At 42.6% G+C, this 16145-nt stretch overlaps 2 protein-coding genes across 2 annotated transcripts in view; both read right to left on the bottom strand.

Annotated features, from left to right (window-relative positions):
* Window positions 1-14306, bottom strand: part of LOC112931430 (uncharacterized) — a 37740-nt gene extending 23434 nt beyond the window's left edge. The window contains 6 exon segments of the mRNA XM_026014126.2: window positions 370-2006; window positions 5178-5273; window positions 6452-6578; window positions 12185-12373; window positions 13791-13853; window positions 14184-14306. Coding sequence (XP_025869911.2) covers window positions 370-2006; window positions 5178-5273; window positions 6452-6578; window positions 12185-12199 — 1875 coding nt within the window. The 5' untranslated portion in view covers window positions 12200-12373; window positions 13791-13853; window positions 14184-14306.
* Window positions 14307-15769: 1463 nt separating this feature from the next.
* ZNF613 (zinc finger protein 613) overlaps window positions 15770-16145 on the bottom strand; it is a 31067-nt gene continuing 30691 nt past the window's right edge. The window contains exon 8 of the mRNA XM_072758593.1: window positions 15770-16023. The gene's annotated coding sequence lies outside the window, so the exon portion shown is untranslated. The remainder of the gene's footprint in view (window positions 16024-16145) is intronic.

Raw genomic sequence — 16145 nt, 5'->3', positions numbered from 1 at the left:
AAACAAGGCTTGACAAATGAGAGAAAGGTGGACCCCCATTATTGAATCCATAGAATCTTTCTATTCTATGAATTCTTTGATGTACAATGGGTGCTGACTTGGCATTAAAGGCTTTCTCACATAATCTGCATACATACAGTTTTTCTCCTGCATACATTCCCTGGTGGGTAATGAACAGGATTTTCCACAGTAAGTACAAATAAAGGAAGTCAATCCTGTGTGAAATTTCTTATGTTGGACAAGGCATATTTTCCTCCTGAGGGTGTGACCATATTCATTGTGTCATTAGGGTTTGTTTCCATTATGAGTCCTCTGATGTACAATAAGATTTCTCTTTGAGGAGAAGCCTTTTCCACAGTCACTGCATATAAAAGGTTTCTCTCCTGTATGAGTTCGCTGATGAATGATTAGTCGGCTTTTCACAGTGAAGCCTTTGCCACATTCATTGCATGCATACGGTTTCTCTCCAGTATGAATTTGCTGATGTAAAATGAGCTCAGTTTCCATAGCAAAGCCTTTACCACATTCATTGCATATGTAGGATTTCTCTCCTGTATGGATTTGTTGATGTACGATTAAATAGCGTTTCATGGTGAAGCCTTTTCCACAATCACTGCACGTAAAGGGTTTCTCTCCAGTATGAGTTCGCTGATGTACCACAAGGTTGCTCTTAAAGGCAAAACCTTTTCCACATTTATTGCATATATAGGGTTTCTCTCCTGTGTGAGTTCGCTGATGTAACATCAGTCCACTATTCACAATGAAACCTTTCCCACATTCACTGCATTTATAGGGTTTCTCTCCAGTATGTGTTCGCTGATGTACGACCAGGCGACTCTTCAAGGGAAAGCCTTTCCCACATTCACTGCAGATGTAGGGTTTCTCTCCAGTATGAGTTCGTTGGTGTATGATGAGCATGCTCTTCACGGTGAAACCTTTTCCACATTCACTGCATATGTAGGATTTCTCTACCGTATGATTTCTCTGATGTACAATGAGATTACTCTTCCTGGGAAATCCTTTTCCACATTCATCACATACATAGGGTTTCTCTCCTGTATGAGTTCGCTGGTGTTCAATCAGTCGACTCTTCATTGTGAAACCTTTCCCACATTCATTGCATATATAGGGTTTCTCTCCTGTGTGATTTCGTTGATGTATGATGACATAGTGCTTCGTAGTGAAGCCTTTCCCACATTCACTGCAGATGTAGGGCTTCTCTCCTGTATGAGTTCGCTGGTGTATGATGAGCATGCTTTTTCCAGTGAAGCCTTTTCCACATTCACTGCATACATAGCATTTCTCTCCAGTATGATTTCGCTGATGTACAATGAGATTACGCTTCCCTGGGAAACCTTTTCCACATTCGCTGCATACATAGGGTTTCTCTCCAGTGTGAGTTCGCTGGTGTTCAATTAGACGGCTCTTCATGGTGAAGACTTTTCCACAATCATTGCATATAAAGGATTTCTCTCTTTTATGAATTCTCTGATGTTCATTGAGCCTGGACTTTCTGGAGAATACCTTCGCACAAATATTGCATCCATAAGGTTTCTCTCCCGTATGAACTCTGTGATGATCTGTGAGTTGAGACTTCTTAATGAAGGCTTTTCCACATTCACTACATACATGAGGTTTCTCTATTTCATGAGTTCTCTGATGCTTAATGACTCGGGACTTATTGCTAATTGGTTTTGCACTTACAGGGAATTTAACAGCAGAATGAAAATCTTCATGCTTATCATGCAGAAATAATTTCTCATCTCCACTGAATTTAGTAGAGTTTTTAATTTCATAGCTTCTGCTTTGATTGACTAAACTTAAATTTGATTTCAAAGTTTTTATACAGAACTCAAACATATGATTTTGCCTGAAAGGAAACTGACTTTTGCTTTGAGGAACAGTATTTCCAAATGCATTGTGTTTGTGGTATGGTTCCATACCTAATTTTGGCATTCTTGGATTTTCCCAATGACCCTGCAGGTGATTATCAACTTTGCTAGTTTCTAGAAAAGAAGAGAACAATGAATCCTTTTATAATCTTATTTTGCATAAAACTTTAAAAAATTCTTTGGTGTTTCCTAAAAATGATATTTTAGTGACAACTCTATGATAATAGTATAAATGAAATGCCATATATAAATGTTCCTTATGGGGAACCTACATGGCTCAGTGGCTGAGCATCTACCTTCAGCCCAGGTCATGATCCTGGGGTCCTGGAATCAAGTCCTGCATCAGGCTTCCTATGCTTCTCCCTCTGCCTATGTCTCTGCCTCTCTCTCTGTATCTCTCATGAATAAATAAAATCTTTTTAAAAAATAAAAGTTCCTGCTCGCGAGCCAGACTCGCAGCCCCGCCTCCCCCCCCAAAAAATAAATAAAAGTTCCTTATCTCTTATATGTTGGTAAAAACCATAATATAAATAAACCAAAAGGCAAAAGCAGTAAGTATAAATAAAATTACACAGTTGACAATGTATATAGATTTGCTGCTTTCTAACTAGGAACTCACAAAATATGCAGAGATAGTAAAACATGCACAAGTCATTTTTGGCAGCAAATGACAGGGTTGCAGGAACACCATTCCATAGTACTTAGAAAGATACCAGATCATAAAGGTAAAAGAGACTACTACCCAGAACTATAAGGGTTGCATTTGTTTACTCCAAACTGTTTACTGAATAGCTCCTGTGTACAAGGCAGTATGCTGGTGTTTGGAATATATAAACAGTTAAGGAAAATCAAATGAAGAAAAAAAGAAAAAAGAAGGGGGTTGGATATTGTGAAATCTGATTGAAGGAGCAATGGAGACTGAAAGTGGAGGGAATTAGGATATATTTGCATCAAGAAAAGACAGTTAAATGATGAGTTCAATGGAGAGTGATTAATAAAAAATGAGGCATCAAGATTTCCCTGCTACCTACATGGCTTGAGCCACTGGGTAGGTAGAGGCATGTCGAATGGAGATGAGGAATATTACTGAAATCCAGGATGTACAGGGAAAAGTCTGTGTTGCAGAATATAAACTTTGAGAGGATTATTATAAGATAATGTAGTACAGACTACAAGATCTGGTTGGAGGTATAGATGGAGATAGCAGTGTGGAAATAATATATACCTGTTATCAAGAAAAGAAGACTGGAGAAATGTTGGGAGGACACAGAGAATGGAAGATGATTAAGGCACAGAAGAAGGTTTTAGACATTCCAATATTTAGTCTGGGGATTCTTAGAGAACCCAAATTCTGACTAGAGATATTGGGGAAATTTGCAAATTGAGGTGCACAGAATAAATATATAAAGGTGCATTTGTTACCTAGCAAGTAAGAAAGTAAGGTCTTCAGATTAAAGTGAGCTGAGACAGACTCTTGCGGAATAATCCTGTTCCTAAATTTGCCTTTCTGTAGACCATCAAACTAACTTTCCACAAACATCAATCAGATTTAGTGGACAACATCCCAACCTTAGTCCAGCTGTGTCATGTTCTCATATGTTCCATTCATACTGACTAAGCCGACCATGATTGGTAGGAAATTTTGCAGCTGGCCAGCGTACCATGTAGCCATCTTCAGAAGCTAATATGCTCCTGCATATGGATACTGTCATGTTGATCACAATCTGCATTCAGTAGAGAAACCATCCCCAAGCTTTTACCATTTTAGTGTCCCTGATATGCTGTTTCCTCACTTGCCACCAGCAGCATCTAGTTCAGTAGTTCTACATTTGTGTCTTGGTTATACTAGAGGATGAACTTCCTCCTCGAAGACCAAGGAGTGTCAGCTTTACCTTCAATTTTTCTTAGAACATCTAGCTATTCCTTACTATTGCTACAATACCACTGTCCAGGTGAAAGGTCATACAACCGGGGATCCCTGGGTGGCGCAGCGGTTTGGCGCCTGCCTTTGGCCCAGGGCGCGATCCTGGAGACTCGGGATCGAATCCCACGTCAGGCTCCCGGTGCATGGAGCCTGCTTCTCCCTCTGCCTGTGTCTCTGCCTCTCTCTCTCTCTCACTGTGTGCCTATCATAAATAAATAAAATAAAATTTAAAAAATATATATTTAAGGTCATACAACCTAGAGCTACAAAAAAATACAAAACCAAGCACAACCCTCCACCATGCTACCTCAATTACTCACACATCAGATGTGTGACTCGTCATCCTGTCAATAAAAGTGTACATTATCATGAAAACTCCTATTTATCCATGTGTCTACTACACTGCTTCTCCTGTAGACACTTTTTTTTTTTTTTTTTTTTTTTTTGTATTTATGATAGTCACAGACAGAGAGAGAGGCAGAGACACAGGCAGAGGGAGAAGCAGGCTCCATGCACCGGGAGCCCGACGTGGGATTCGATCCCGGGTCTCCAGGATCGCGCCCTGGGCCAAAGGCAGGCGCCAAACCGTTGCGCCACCCAGGGATCCCCTGTAGACACTTTCTAATGCTGTTTTCAACCAGCCAGCTTCAAGCCACTCTGAATAGTCAACACCATGCCTTGCATATTTCCTATTTCATGCTTTCATTCCTAATTAATGTTGGCATCTTCCTAATTCAAAATGTAGATGTACTCTGTATATATCGTGCTGTCATTCGATTCTGATATGGTACAAACATAAACTCTATTTCCTCTTTATTTCTACATTAATTCCTTTATTGTTCATTTTCATAGTTACCTTCCATTAAAATTTAATCCAGAGAGAGGCCTGGCCCTTGCCACTGGCTCCAGGGAAGTGATCTCTAGGCCCTCAGAATGTCCTACCTGATAGAAGTGCCTTTGTTTGCCTGGGGGCGCTGGCCACTGGATATTCTAACAACGTGATTTATGATGGAGACTTTGGGCCATGCCATGTCCATTCCAACATCCAGACATTCAGAGAAACTGGAAACTATAGGATTAGCCTGATTTCTGGCAGGGCTAGAAATTAAAGTTCAGCCATGAAAGCAATGTGAGATGAAGCCCCAGTAAAAACACTGGACACCAAAGGCTCAAGTGAGTTCCCCTGGTTGGCGATACTCTTTGCATATTGTCACACACCAAGGCTGGGAGGAGGTAATGCTGACCATGCGTCTGGAAATACCATGTCTGGACCCTTCCTGGACTCCATATGACCCAAGAATTCAACTCTCACTGACCAAGGATGACTTCCACAGTTACCTGGCTTGCCAGTTCTCACTCACCTGGCCGGGTTCCATGGAGGACTTCCTTCTGTTTTGCCCACGGTTCTTCTCCCTGTTCCAGCTTGGAGAGTACATCTGGTTTTCTGGCTTGATATCCTGCTCATTGGAAAAGACAGAACTCTTAGACTCATTAAACTGGGCTAGGTAGGGTCTGTCAAGATGGGAGAATGCTACATTTGAGGGACTGAGACAGTTTTCACATCTACAAAGCAGAAGCTTCTCTCTCAGGAAAGGGCATATAGGATACTGTAACATAATGATATATATTTGGTCTTTGTACCTGGTTCCTGCACAGAGCTCCTAAGGCCCTTGTAATTTCCTAAGTGACAGCCATGATATGCATATCTTCTATTATAATATTTGGTCTAAGTTCCAGTTCCTGACAGAACTTCTAATACCCTTGGACTCTCCAGAGTGAATGAATGTCTTTCTGTAAACTAATGTCTGGTGGCAGAGGCCCGTATAGAGCTTTAGCATGGGGGCTCGTTGCCAGAAAGAACTCAGCAGGACAGAAGGCTGAAACCTTCAGCTCCAACCCTCTCCCCCTGCCACCGGAGATTGAGTTAATCATGATTTAAGCAATCATGCCTATATAAAGAAACCTCCATGAAACGTCCTAAACCACCAGGATGGGAGTTTCCAGGTTGGTGAACACACCTGAAGTGCTAGGAGGGTGGCATACCTAGAGGGTCATGGAAGGTCTACACCCCTCCCTTCATACCTTGCCTTATACATCTCTTCCTTTCTGCTGTACCTGAGTTTTATTCTTCATAATAAAATGGTAATCTTAAGTAAAGTGCTTTCCTCAGCTCTGTGAGCTGTTCCAGCCAAATACCATACCTCAAGGGGGTTACCAGAATGCCCAATTTATAGCTAGAATGAAGTGTGGTTACCCTGGGTATTGGCTACCCAATACTTGCAACTGGCATCTGAAGAGAGAGCAGTCCTGTGGTACTGAGCCCTTAAACCTTTGGAGTCTGATGCTAACTCTAGGTAGTGTCAGAACTAAAATGAATTGCAGGATACCTCACTGATACCTGAAGAGCTGGAGAACTGGTTGTTGGTGTAGAAAAACCCCACATGTTTGGCACTATTTATGTTGGTAGTAAGAGCAGCTCCTCGTACATTAGACCCTTTTATTCTGTGCCAGAGGAGGCACTGAGAAATTGCCAAGCACATACAGAGAAATGCAGTGACTCTGAAGTGTAAGCAGCTGAGAAAGGAAAGGCTATTGACTGGGCATCCTTTGAGTGACACAGGGAAGCTGTCCTCACCCACTGACACCAGATTCCTATAGTTCTCCAACATCACGTCCCGATACAGGTTCTTCTCGGCAGGGGCCAGGAGCTGCCACTCCTCCCAGGTGAAGTCCACAGCCACATCCTCCAGTGTCAGTGATTCCTGTAATAACAGAGTCCTATTTAATATGAGTGTTTTTCTTTCATTGATTCATAAGGAATATAAAGGAAATTGTTATATTAATAGTAATTACAATGCTGAGACAAATTCTGATGTATAGGTGATGTTTTTGGATTTTCAAAAGCAATTCTCTGACACTAGCTGGGTGGCATACAATTCAGCTCAATTCTGTAGTGTCACTTTTCACAGGTTAAGGGTTCAGTCCCACAGACTTCCCCTGCCCTCACTTCAGACACCAATCCAAGTCCATGTTGTCACCTGTGCTTCTGACTAACTGGCTACAGACTGGAGGTTCCAATGACTCCCTCCTTGGGTTTGATTAATTTGCTTGGGTGGCTCAGAGACCTCAGTTTACTTACTGCATACTAGTTTATTATAAAAAGGATATGATAAAGGACACAGATCTCATCCAGATCAAAGGGACACATAGGGTGAGGCACAAGGGGCGTGTCACCCTCCCAGCACCCATGTCCACCAAGCCAGAAGCTCTCCAAACCACACACCTTTGGGATTTTATGGAGGCTCCATCACATAGGCATGGTTGGTCATGAACCCCATTTCCAGCCCCTCTCCCCTCTCTGGATAATGGGGATACAGCTGAAAACCCCACACTTCTGATCATAGGTCTTTCTGGTGACCAGTCCCCTTGGAGCCCACCCAGAGTCATGCCATTAAAACAAGAGATGGTCCTATCACCCAGGAAATTCCAAGGGATTTAGGAATTTTGTTACAGATGAGGTCAAAGACCAAATATTCGAACAAAAGATGCCTCTAGTACTCTTTTCACTTATAGAATTACAAGGATTTTAGAAGCCTGTGTTAGAAACTAGAGGCAGAAACCAATGTATGTTTCTTATTTTTATACTAAAGGTTAACATCATATTAGATATACTTAAGAGATAATTAGTGAACTGGAATATGAATTTTAAAAAATAACCAAAAAATGAACCAGACACACAAGAGATAGAAAATATAAAGGAGAGTTAATAAAGAATGAGAATAGAAGCACCTGGCTGGCTCAATGATTGAGTATCTGCGTTTGGCTTGGGTTGTGATCCTGGGTCCTGGGATTGAGTCCTGCATCAGGTTCCCTTTGGAGAGCCTGCTTCTCCCTCTGCCTATGTCTCTGCCTCTTCCTGTGCCTCTCATGAACAAATAAATAAAATCTTAAAAAAAAAATAATGAGAATAGAATAAGGTCTATATGTATCTATATGTTTTTGGAAGTGATTATAGACAATCAGAGAGGCGATGTGAAGATCTCAGAATGGAGAAAACTTTAGAACTGACTAAACATCCTGTAACAGTCTTAGTAACACAAGCAAAACCAAACAGGAAGTCTGTTTCTAGACTCATCACTGAAACTATAGAACAGATTATGAAAACAACCAGAAAGAGGAGACTCATTACCACCTTAAGACAAAATTTAGTGAAATAAAAATGGTAGAAGCCAGAAAATGTTGTGATAAATATATATTTGGTCTTTGTCCCTAGTTCCTGCCACACAGTTCCTAAAACTGTTGCAATCTCTGGAGTGATGAGTGTCTTCTGTATCCTCATATGACAACTAGAGGCTGGAGGCCTTTACATAGCTTCAGGATGGGAGACCTGAAAGATTCCCCAACATCCAGGGAAGGAAGAGGGACTGCAGGTTGAATTAAATCACAACCTGTGCCTGTATAATAAAACTATCATAAAACCCCCTAAACAATAGGTTTGGAGGGACGCCAGTTTCTCCCTTTGCCTATGTCTCTGCCTCTCTCTCTGTATCTCTTGTGAATAAATAAATAAAATCTTAAAAAAAGGTTTGGAGAATTTCCAGTTTGGTGAACACACTGAGGTGCTGGCAGGGTGATTGAGGGAGGACGTCATCACCCCTCTCCCCATTTCTTGTCGTGTGCATCTCCCCATTTGGGTATTCCTGAGTTATAGCCTTTATTTTAAAAAACAGTAAATGTGTGTAAAGTGCTTTCCTGAGCTCTGCGAATTTTTCTAGCATGTTACCAAACCCGAAAGGGAGTTGTGGGATCCATCAAATTTACAGCTAGTCACCACAAATATAAGTGACAACCTGGGACTTTTGGCTGGCACCTAAAGTGAGGGCAGTCTCATGGAACCAAGCCCTCACTTATGGGATCTGATGCTAGCTGCAGGTAGGGAATGTCAAAGTTGAGCTGAATTGTAGAACACACAGTTTGTGTTCACAGAGTTGCAGAATTAGTAGGTGTGAGGAAAATATAAACATTTGGTGTCAGAAGTGCTATGAATAAAAACAGTTTAGGAGTGTGGAACATCTTCAGTGTCCTGATCCTATGGTCATGCAGCCTACACCCAAATGCCACCAGGAAATGAACTGAGACCTATTTGTCAATGGAACTGCCATATCAGGGGAAAACTGATGGGATAATCTATCCCTGCATCATGTAGAGATTACTACATTGAGAGGAGAACAGACTTGGTAGAGGCTGCAAACTTTTTTTTTTTTTTAAGATTTCATTTATTTATTTGTGAGAGAGATCACAAGCAGAAAGAAAGGGTCGAGGGAGAAGCAGACTCCTCACTGAGCATGGAACCTGATGGGGGACTCTGTCTGGGATCATGACCTGAGCCAAAGGCAGACACTTAATTGACTGAGCTACCCAGGCACCTGAGGCTGCAAATTCTTACCACTGTTGATCTTAACACATTGATTATTTCATGTGAGATGGAGATCCATTAGGAAAAATTAAAACTTAGGTTCCTACTTAATTTCACACTTGAAAATACCTTTTTCCTGTTTAAAGTTCTAACCATAAAACAAAGGAACCTATGGAGGCAATACAGGCAAATATGAAGTATGTTCATGTCACAAGCCAAAATCCATGGAAGAAAATAAGTAATGAATTTTGTATGAGGAAAAAGTTAAAATATCTGTTTTGAAAAAGATACCGTGGACAAAGCAAAAAAGAAAAGTGACAAGCTGGGAAATGTTTTTTGTAAACAAAATAAAGGATCACTATATAGTGGATATAAATAACTTATTAATCAGTAAGAAAAAAATTTTGGCGGGGGACGCCTGTGTGCCTCAGTGGTTGAGCATCTCCCTTCTGCTCAGGTTGTGATCCCGGGGTCCTGGGATCAGATCCTGAATCGGGCTCCCTGCAGGGATCCTGTTTTTCCCTCTGCCTGTATTTCTGCCTCTTTCTGTGTATCTCTCATGAATAAATAAAATAAATCTTAATTTTTTTTAATATAAAAGGCATTTCATGAGAGAAAAAAAATCCACTGGCCAATGAATAAACAAAAAGGATTCCAATCTCAAAATAAGGCAAAAGAATATTGGACCACTGGGTTTGTTGAACATTATGCAATCTAATAATGTCCTATTATTAACACTGGCAAAGATTTCAGACATAGATGATCCACATATCACTTAGGAGGCACTCACTAAATGCCTTACATAGTTTAACTAATTTTGTTGTGTATGACTATAAACAAATGGAATTTTATAGAGTTAACAGTCACCCATCAGTTGCACTCATTATTCCTTTAGATGTTTGAATTATGCCATCTTAAGCTAACACATTATGTTCTCTGGAATATGATTCCATTGATACACAAAATGTCGTAATAGGTGTGTTTAAAAATACAGATGTACATAAATCCAAATACATTTTGGCAGCCCAGGTGGCTCAGTGGTTTAGTGCCGCCTTCAGCCCAGAGCATGATCCTGGAGACCCAGGATCGAGTCCCACATCAGGTTTCCTGCATGGAGCCTCTTCTCCCTCTGCCTGTGTCTCTGCCTCTCTCTCTCTGTGTCTCTCATGAATAAATAAATAAAATCTTTAAAAACAAAACAAAACAAAAAAAACGAAGTACATTTGTAAATGGACATATGTATACAGACATACACAGGTTCAGTGACAGCAAGAACGCACCAAACATCTGCTAAAGTGGGACGAGGGAATAAGGAAAGGGGACACAAAGAAGGAATTTACTTTTTTGCCCACATGTATTCCACGATGAGGATTTTTTTCCTTTAAAAGGTAATCATGATGGGAAATATCAGAGGAGGTGACAGAACATGAGACTCCTAACTCTGGGAAACGAACAAGGAGTAGTGGAAGGGGAGGTGGGTGGGGGGATCGGGTGATGGGTGACGGGCACTGAGGGGGGCACGTGACGGGATGAGTACTGGGTGTTATGCTACATGTTGGCAAATCAAACTCCAATATAAAATATACAAAAAACAAAACAAAAAACATATGAGGGTCCTCTATATAATTCTGGGGGGAAAAAAAGGTACTCATGAGAAAAAAATAAATAAAAGGTACTCATAAGGGGCTCCTGGGTGGCTCAGTCAGTTGAGCATCCAACTCTTGATTTCAACTCTGGACATGATCTCAGGGTTGTGGGATAGAGCCCCTGCAGCAGGCTCCATGCTCGGAGGGGAATCAGCTTGGGATTCTCTCTCTCCCTGGACCCCGCCCCTCACTCATGTTCTCTTTCTCTAAAATAAACAAATAAGTCTTTTTTTTTAAAAAAAAAAAAAAAAAAAGGTACTCATGAGCCATTTGTATAATTACAGGAAACAAAAGCAATAAAGGAAGAGTAGGTAAAGGGCAGCCCCAGTGGCACAGCAGTTTGGCGCCGCCTGCAGCCTGGGGTGTGATCCTGGAGACCCGGGATCAAGTCCCACATCGGGCTCCCTGCGTGGAGCCTGCTTCTCCCTCTGCCTGTGTCTCTGCCTCTCTCTCTCTGTGTCTATGAATAAATAAAATCTTTAAAAAAAAAAAAAAAAAAAAGGAAGAGTAGGTAAAAATTAGATCTCAAAATGGGAAAGGATAATGCATCTTATGAGATAACATGAAGTTATCTGGTACATGATAACTCAAGCTCTTACCAGACACAATTTCTTGCAATATTCTAAAGCCAAATCTGTAGTTTAATGACAGTTCAGCTACCTGTTCGTGGAGCCTTACATTGGTCCCCTGCAAAAATTGTGTTCCCTAAATTTGCTTGGTCTATTCCCACAGGAGATTCTGAGAACTCTGTAATAAACAGCAGTAGGAAGTCTGCTGCTGCCTTTATTAGAAGGCTACTGCTCAAAACACTGTCCACCCCAGTATTTCTAATAATATAAAATTTTTCCTGACTCCTCAGTGCCAGAGGAACTTTTCTGCTTTCTCCTCAGTCACTGCATATCACATAATTCTCTTGTGTTGGTTGTCACACATATTAGATGCAGTGTGACAGCTAACGTAAGCCAGAAGATCCTTCTGTTATGCATTGTTCCAACATTAATCATTAACTAGGAATCATATGAACACTATGGGTTTTTTATTTTTTATTTTTTGGAAGTGGGCTCCATGCTGGGCATGGGCTTGAACTCATAACTCTCAGACCAAGACCTGAGCTGAGATCAAGAGCCAGATACTTAACCAACTCAGCCACCCAGGCACCCATGAACACTATACTCATGATTCTACTTTGCCATGGTGTTGGAGTTAGATTCAAAGTTTATTTTCTCTAGATATTGAACAGATTTTTTACAAGCCTCTACAAATCCATCTGGGAACAAAGAAGAGAATAAAACAAGACAAAAATCACCTGGGCATTGATCATTTTCTTCTGTTTTGAGAAACAGCCAGCAACTGAGATACTGTTTGTGTCTCTTCCAGATATGCTCTAAATTTCTAGTTAAAAATCTAGTCACCAATCAAAAGTGGTCCAGAGATGGCACTACCTAGGTTCTGGAACCTCCTTTTTCTTCATTTATTTCTTGTCTCCTGTCAGGACCTGTGGGCCAAAGAGCAAAATAACTTTCAGTGTTACATTCTCTCTTGCTATACACCTTAACACATGATCCCAGAATTTGTGTCTCTTTTTTTGGTTCCCCAGAAATCATGCCTTAGAAGACCCTGAATGTGTAGGAGCAAGTAAAGGGAGGTGGCAAAGGAGAATCAGAACAGAACAGTGGGGGACGCCTGGGTGGCTCAGCAGTTAAGCATCTGCCTTCAGCTCAGGGCGTGATTCTGGAGACCCGGGATCGAGTCCCGCATCGGGCTCCCTGCATGGGGCCTGCTTCTCCCTCTGCCTCTCTCTCTCTCTCTGTGTCTCTCATGAATAAATAAATAAAATCTTTAAAAAAAAAAAAAAAAGAACAGAACAGTGGCAGGTAATTTTCAGATCAATTTTAGAAATGAAGCCGTTAGGACAGTGAGGAACAGTGAATTTCTCCTTTAATATATTGCTCTCCTCTCTCTTTTTTTTACGAGTTTATGTATTTATTCATGAGAGACACAGAGAGAGAGGCAGAGACACAGGCAGAGGGAGAAGCAGGCTCCATGCTGGGAGCCCGATGGGAGACTCGATTCCAGGACACCAGGATCCCGCCCAGAGCGGAAGGCAGCCGCTTAACCACTAAGCTGCCAGGGCGTCCTGCTCTATCTCTTTAAGTCTTTACACACCCTATTTACATAACATTTCAATATGAGACACAATGCGCATCCTGGGAAAAAAGGGAAGGAATATGAGCTATACAAATTGAAGAGAAAAAAAAAACTTCAAAAAAATGAAAAAAAAAAATAAAACACCAGAAAACACAAATACTGGGAAAATAGCAGCCTTTACATATATATATAACTTGAAAGGAAATACCCAAAAGAACACACAGTAAAGGGATCCCTGGGTGGCTCAGCAGTTTAGCGCCTGCCTTCGGCCCAGGGTGTGATCCCTGCACGGAGCCTGCTTCTCCCTTTGCCTATCTCTGCCTCTCTCTCTCTGTGTCTCGAATGAATGAATGAATGAATGAATAAATAAAATCTTTAAATAATAATAATAATAATAAAGAATACACCGTAAAATTACAGAAGGCTAAACAGAGTATTAAATAAAAGGTTAATTAATTTTAAATCTTAAAAAAAAAAATTTCAATCTGCTGAATCAGTCAACTCCCCCAAAGCTTTCATTTCTGCAGGTTCAAAGAGATGGAATGATGTGAGGAGCCAAAAGAGATTAGAAAATCATATGGAGGAGGGATTTGGGCCTGAAGCTTTTGAGGAATGCTAACATTCAACAACTCTGTTCCAGGAGCACGAAGCAGTTAGGGTTCCTGAGCCTCCACGCTTGTTGTCACACAACCCTGCACAAAAGACAGGCCATCACTCCCACTGGATCAATACCAAACCCAGACCAGCTCCACTCGTACACTGACCTCCCTTAACGGTTCCACCGTCCCCGAGCTCCAAACGATTTCCGTACCCGCGCGAGACACCACCTTTATTGACAAACACCATCCGTTAGCTGTCAATCACCTACAAGAAGACCCTAAACCCTGACCTCAGGGCTCTCGGTAGTTGAGTTGTTCAGACTTTCAATCACTGAACACCAGAGCCCCCTACGATTGGCCCCAAAGACACCTCGACTCCTCCGTGCTCACCTCCAAAAAACACACCCGCCCCATGAGCTACCTTCACGGACTCACTGGAGCAACAACTTACCCAGAGGCCGAGAGGCCGCCCATCTCCCCCCAACCCTTTTCCACAGACCCACACGCGGACTGGAATCTCTCCTGAGCCTGCAGCGACCTCTTCAGGGCCCAACTTACTTCCCTAAACTTCCTTCGCTCTAGTCCCCTCACTCAAACTCATCTCCTGAGAACACCTGACGAGGGTCAGCCGCGTTTCTGGCGCGTTTCTATGGAGAACCGAATACGGGTTTCCGGCTCTCCCTTATGAGGTCATATGTCCGCGCCGCCGTCGCCTCGACGCCCTGGAGGCCGCCATCTTTGCACACCTGACGTCCTGAAGGCACGGCGGCCGCGTTTGCGCGGTGACGCCACGGTGAGAATGTAGCCGGAACACCAGCGCTTCCTGGCCCCGCAGCTCTTAACGGGGAGATGGGGAGATGTCCAGAGGCTTAAGGTCCCGCAAGGCGGATATGCCATGGCGGTCGATAATCTTTGAAGGGGCAGAGCTCCTCGTTGTAGAGGACGGGGAACGGCGCCAATTTTTCAAAGGCCGGAGCCCTTCCCCGTCTAAGGAGCGCAGCTCCTACGGCCGTGACAGTGACGTCTCAGCTCGGTGGGAAATTAAAATAACCTCTGGGCTCTGCAGTCTCGATTCTCTGTGCGAAGTCTCAGGAGCCGGGCAAAAAATGGAAGCAGCCTTGATTAGAAAGCAGGCGGCGCGTTGTGGCCGGGGAGGGTTGTGGCCGGGGAGGGTTGTGCCCGGGGCAGGTGTGCGTCGGCCGGGACTAGTTGGGAGCTGGCGGTGCCCCGAGCAAGGGTGTCTCGGGAGATCAGGGTTTGGAAAAGTGAGCTGGTGTGGGGTGTTCGGCGATCGCAAAGCGCGCTGAAGCCACAGATGTTGAGCCTCATCCCAGCTCTGCCCCTTATCCATCTAGGCAGCCCCATGTCACTAAAGATTAGTCTGTAGTGTATTCATGAAATTAGTCGCGTGTGCACTTTTTTCCTGCAACATTCACATAGCATAATTGCCTCTGGGTTGTTTCCAGTGTTTTAGATATTGGCAACTGGCAATCTTGTGAACATTCATGTGTAGAAAATAAGATGACTACAAAGAACTGATTTACCAGTCGTGTGCGTCTGCATCTTTCCAGCCATTTCCAGGTCTACAACGCACTTTTATCCCTGCTCCAGCTCATATTCTCCTCACTCCCCCAACCCCAGTACTGAGCTTAGAGGTCTCTCACCCTAAGGAACCAGAGATCTCCAGAACACAGGCTGTGGCAAAGAGGTCCGGTTAACCTGTTTATTATGTTCAACCCTGTTGGCCGTTATAGTTTTCGGCGTGCACCCGATAAAGTCATGTAATCACAGGTCAAAGCACGAAGTTAGCTCCATCTTCACACTCCTCCATCATTACTATGCTGGCCCAGTCTCCCACCTGATACTAAAATTGTTCCTGCTTGCATCCTCCGTCTGTACTAGCTCATTTTCATATGGCAAAGTGATCCTAGTAAAACAAATCTTTCGTGAAAATTTTCCTGTTCTCAATTATCTAATGACTGCATTACAGAATAAAATCTCAAGTGTTGAGATAACCAGTTAGTTGCCTAAAAATACATGTTGGGTTGAATTTCACTGATAATGCAGGGTTTGCGGTGGAAATAGAAATATCTATTTGCGGCATAGCAAATATCCATTTCTTCTTCTTTAACCAGGATTCAAGGTTTTTAAGCAAGATACCTTTATTGGATCAAGAGAAAGACTCTGGATAGAGAACAAGAGCCCCAATCAGAAAAAGGAAGAACGAATGAAAAAGGAAAATCGGGATCCCTGGGTGGCGCAGCGGTTTGGCGCCTGCCTTTGGCCCAGGGCGCGATCCTGGAGATCCGGGATCGAATCCCACGTCGGGCTCCCGGTGCATGGAGCCTGCTTCTCCCTCTGCCTGTGTCTCTCTGCCTCTCTCTCTCTCTCTCTGTGACTATCATAAATAAATAAAAATTAAAAAAAAAAAGGAAAAGGAAAATCACATGTGCAATTAAGTAGGTCACAGAGGAAATGGGAACTTTGAAATTATGGCAACTTTCAGAGGTGATAGGGCTG

This window comes from Vulpes vulpes, chromosome 1, assembly GCF_048418805.1.
Source record: "Vulpes vulpes isolate BD-2025 chromosome 1, VulVul3, whole genome shotgun sequence".
NCBI classification, from domain to species: domain Eukaryota; kingdom Metazoa; phylum Chordata; class Mammalia; order Carnivora; family Canidae; genus Vulpes; species Vulpes vulpes.
This window is presented reverse-complemented; position numbering and strand designations above follow the sequence as displayed.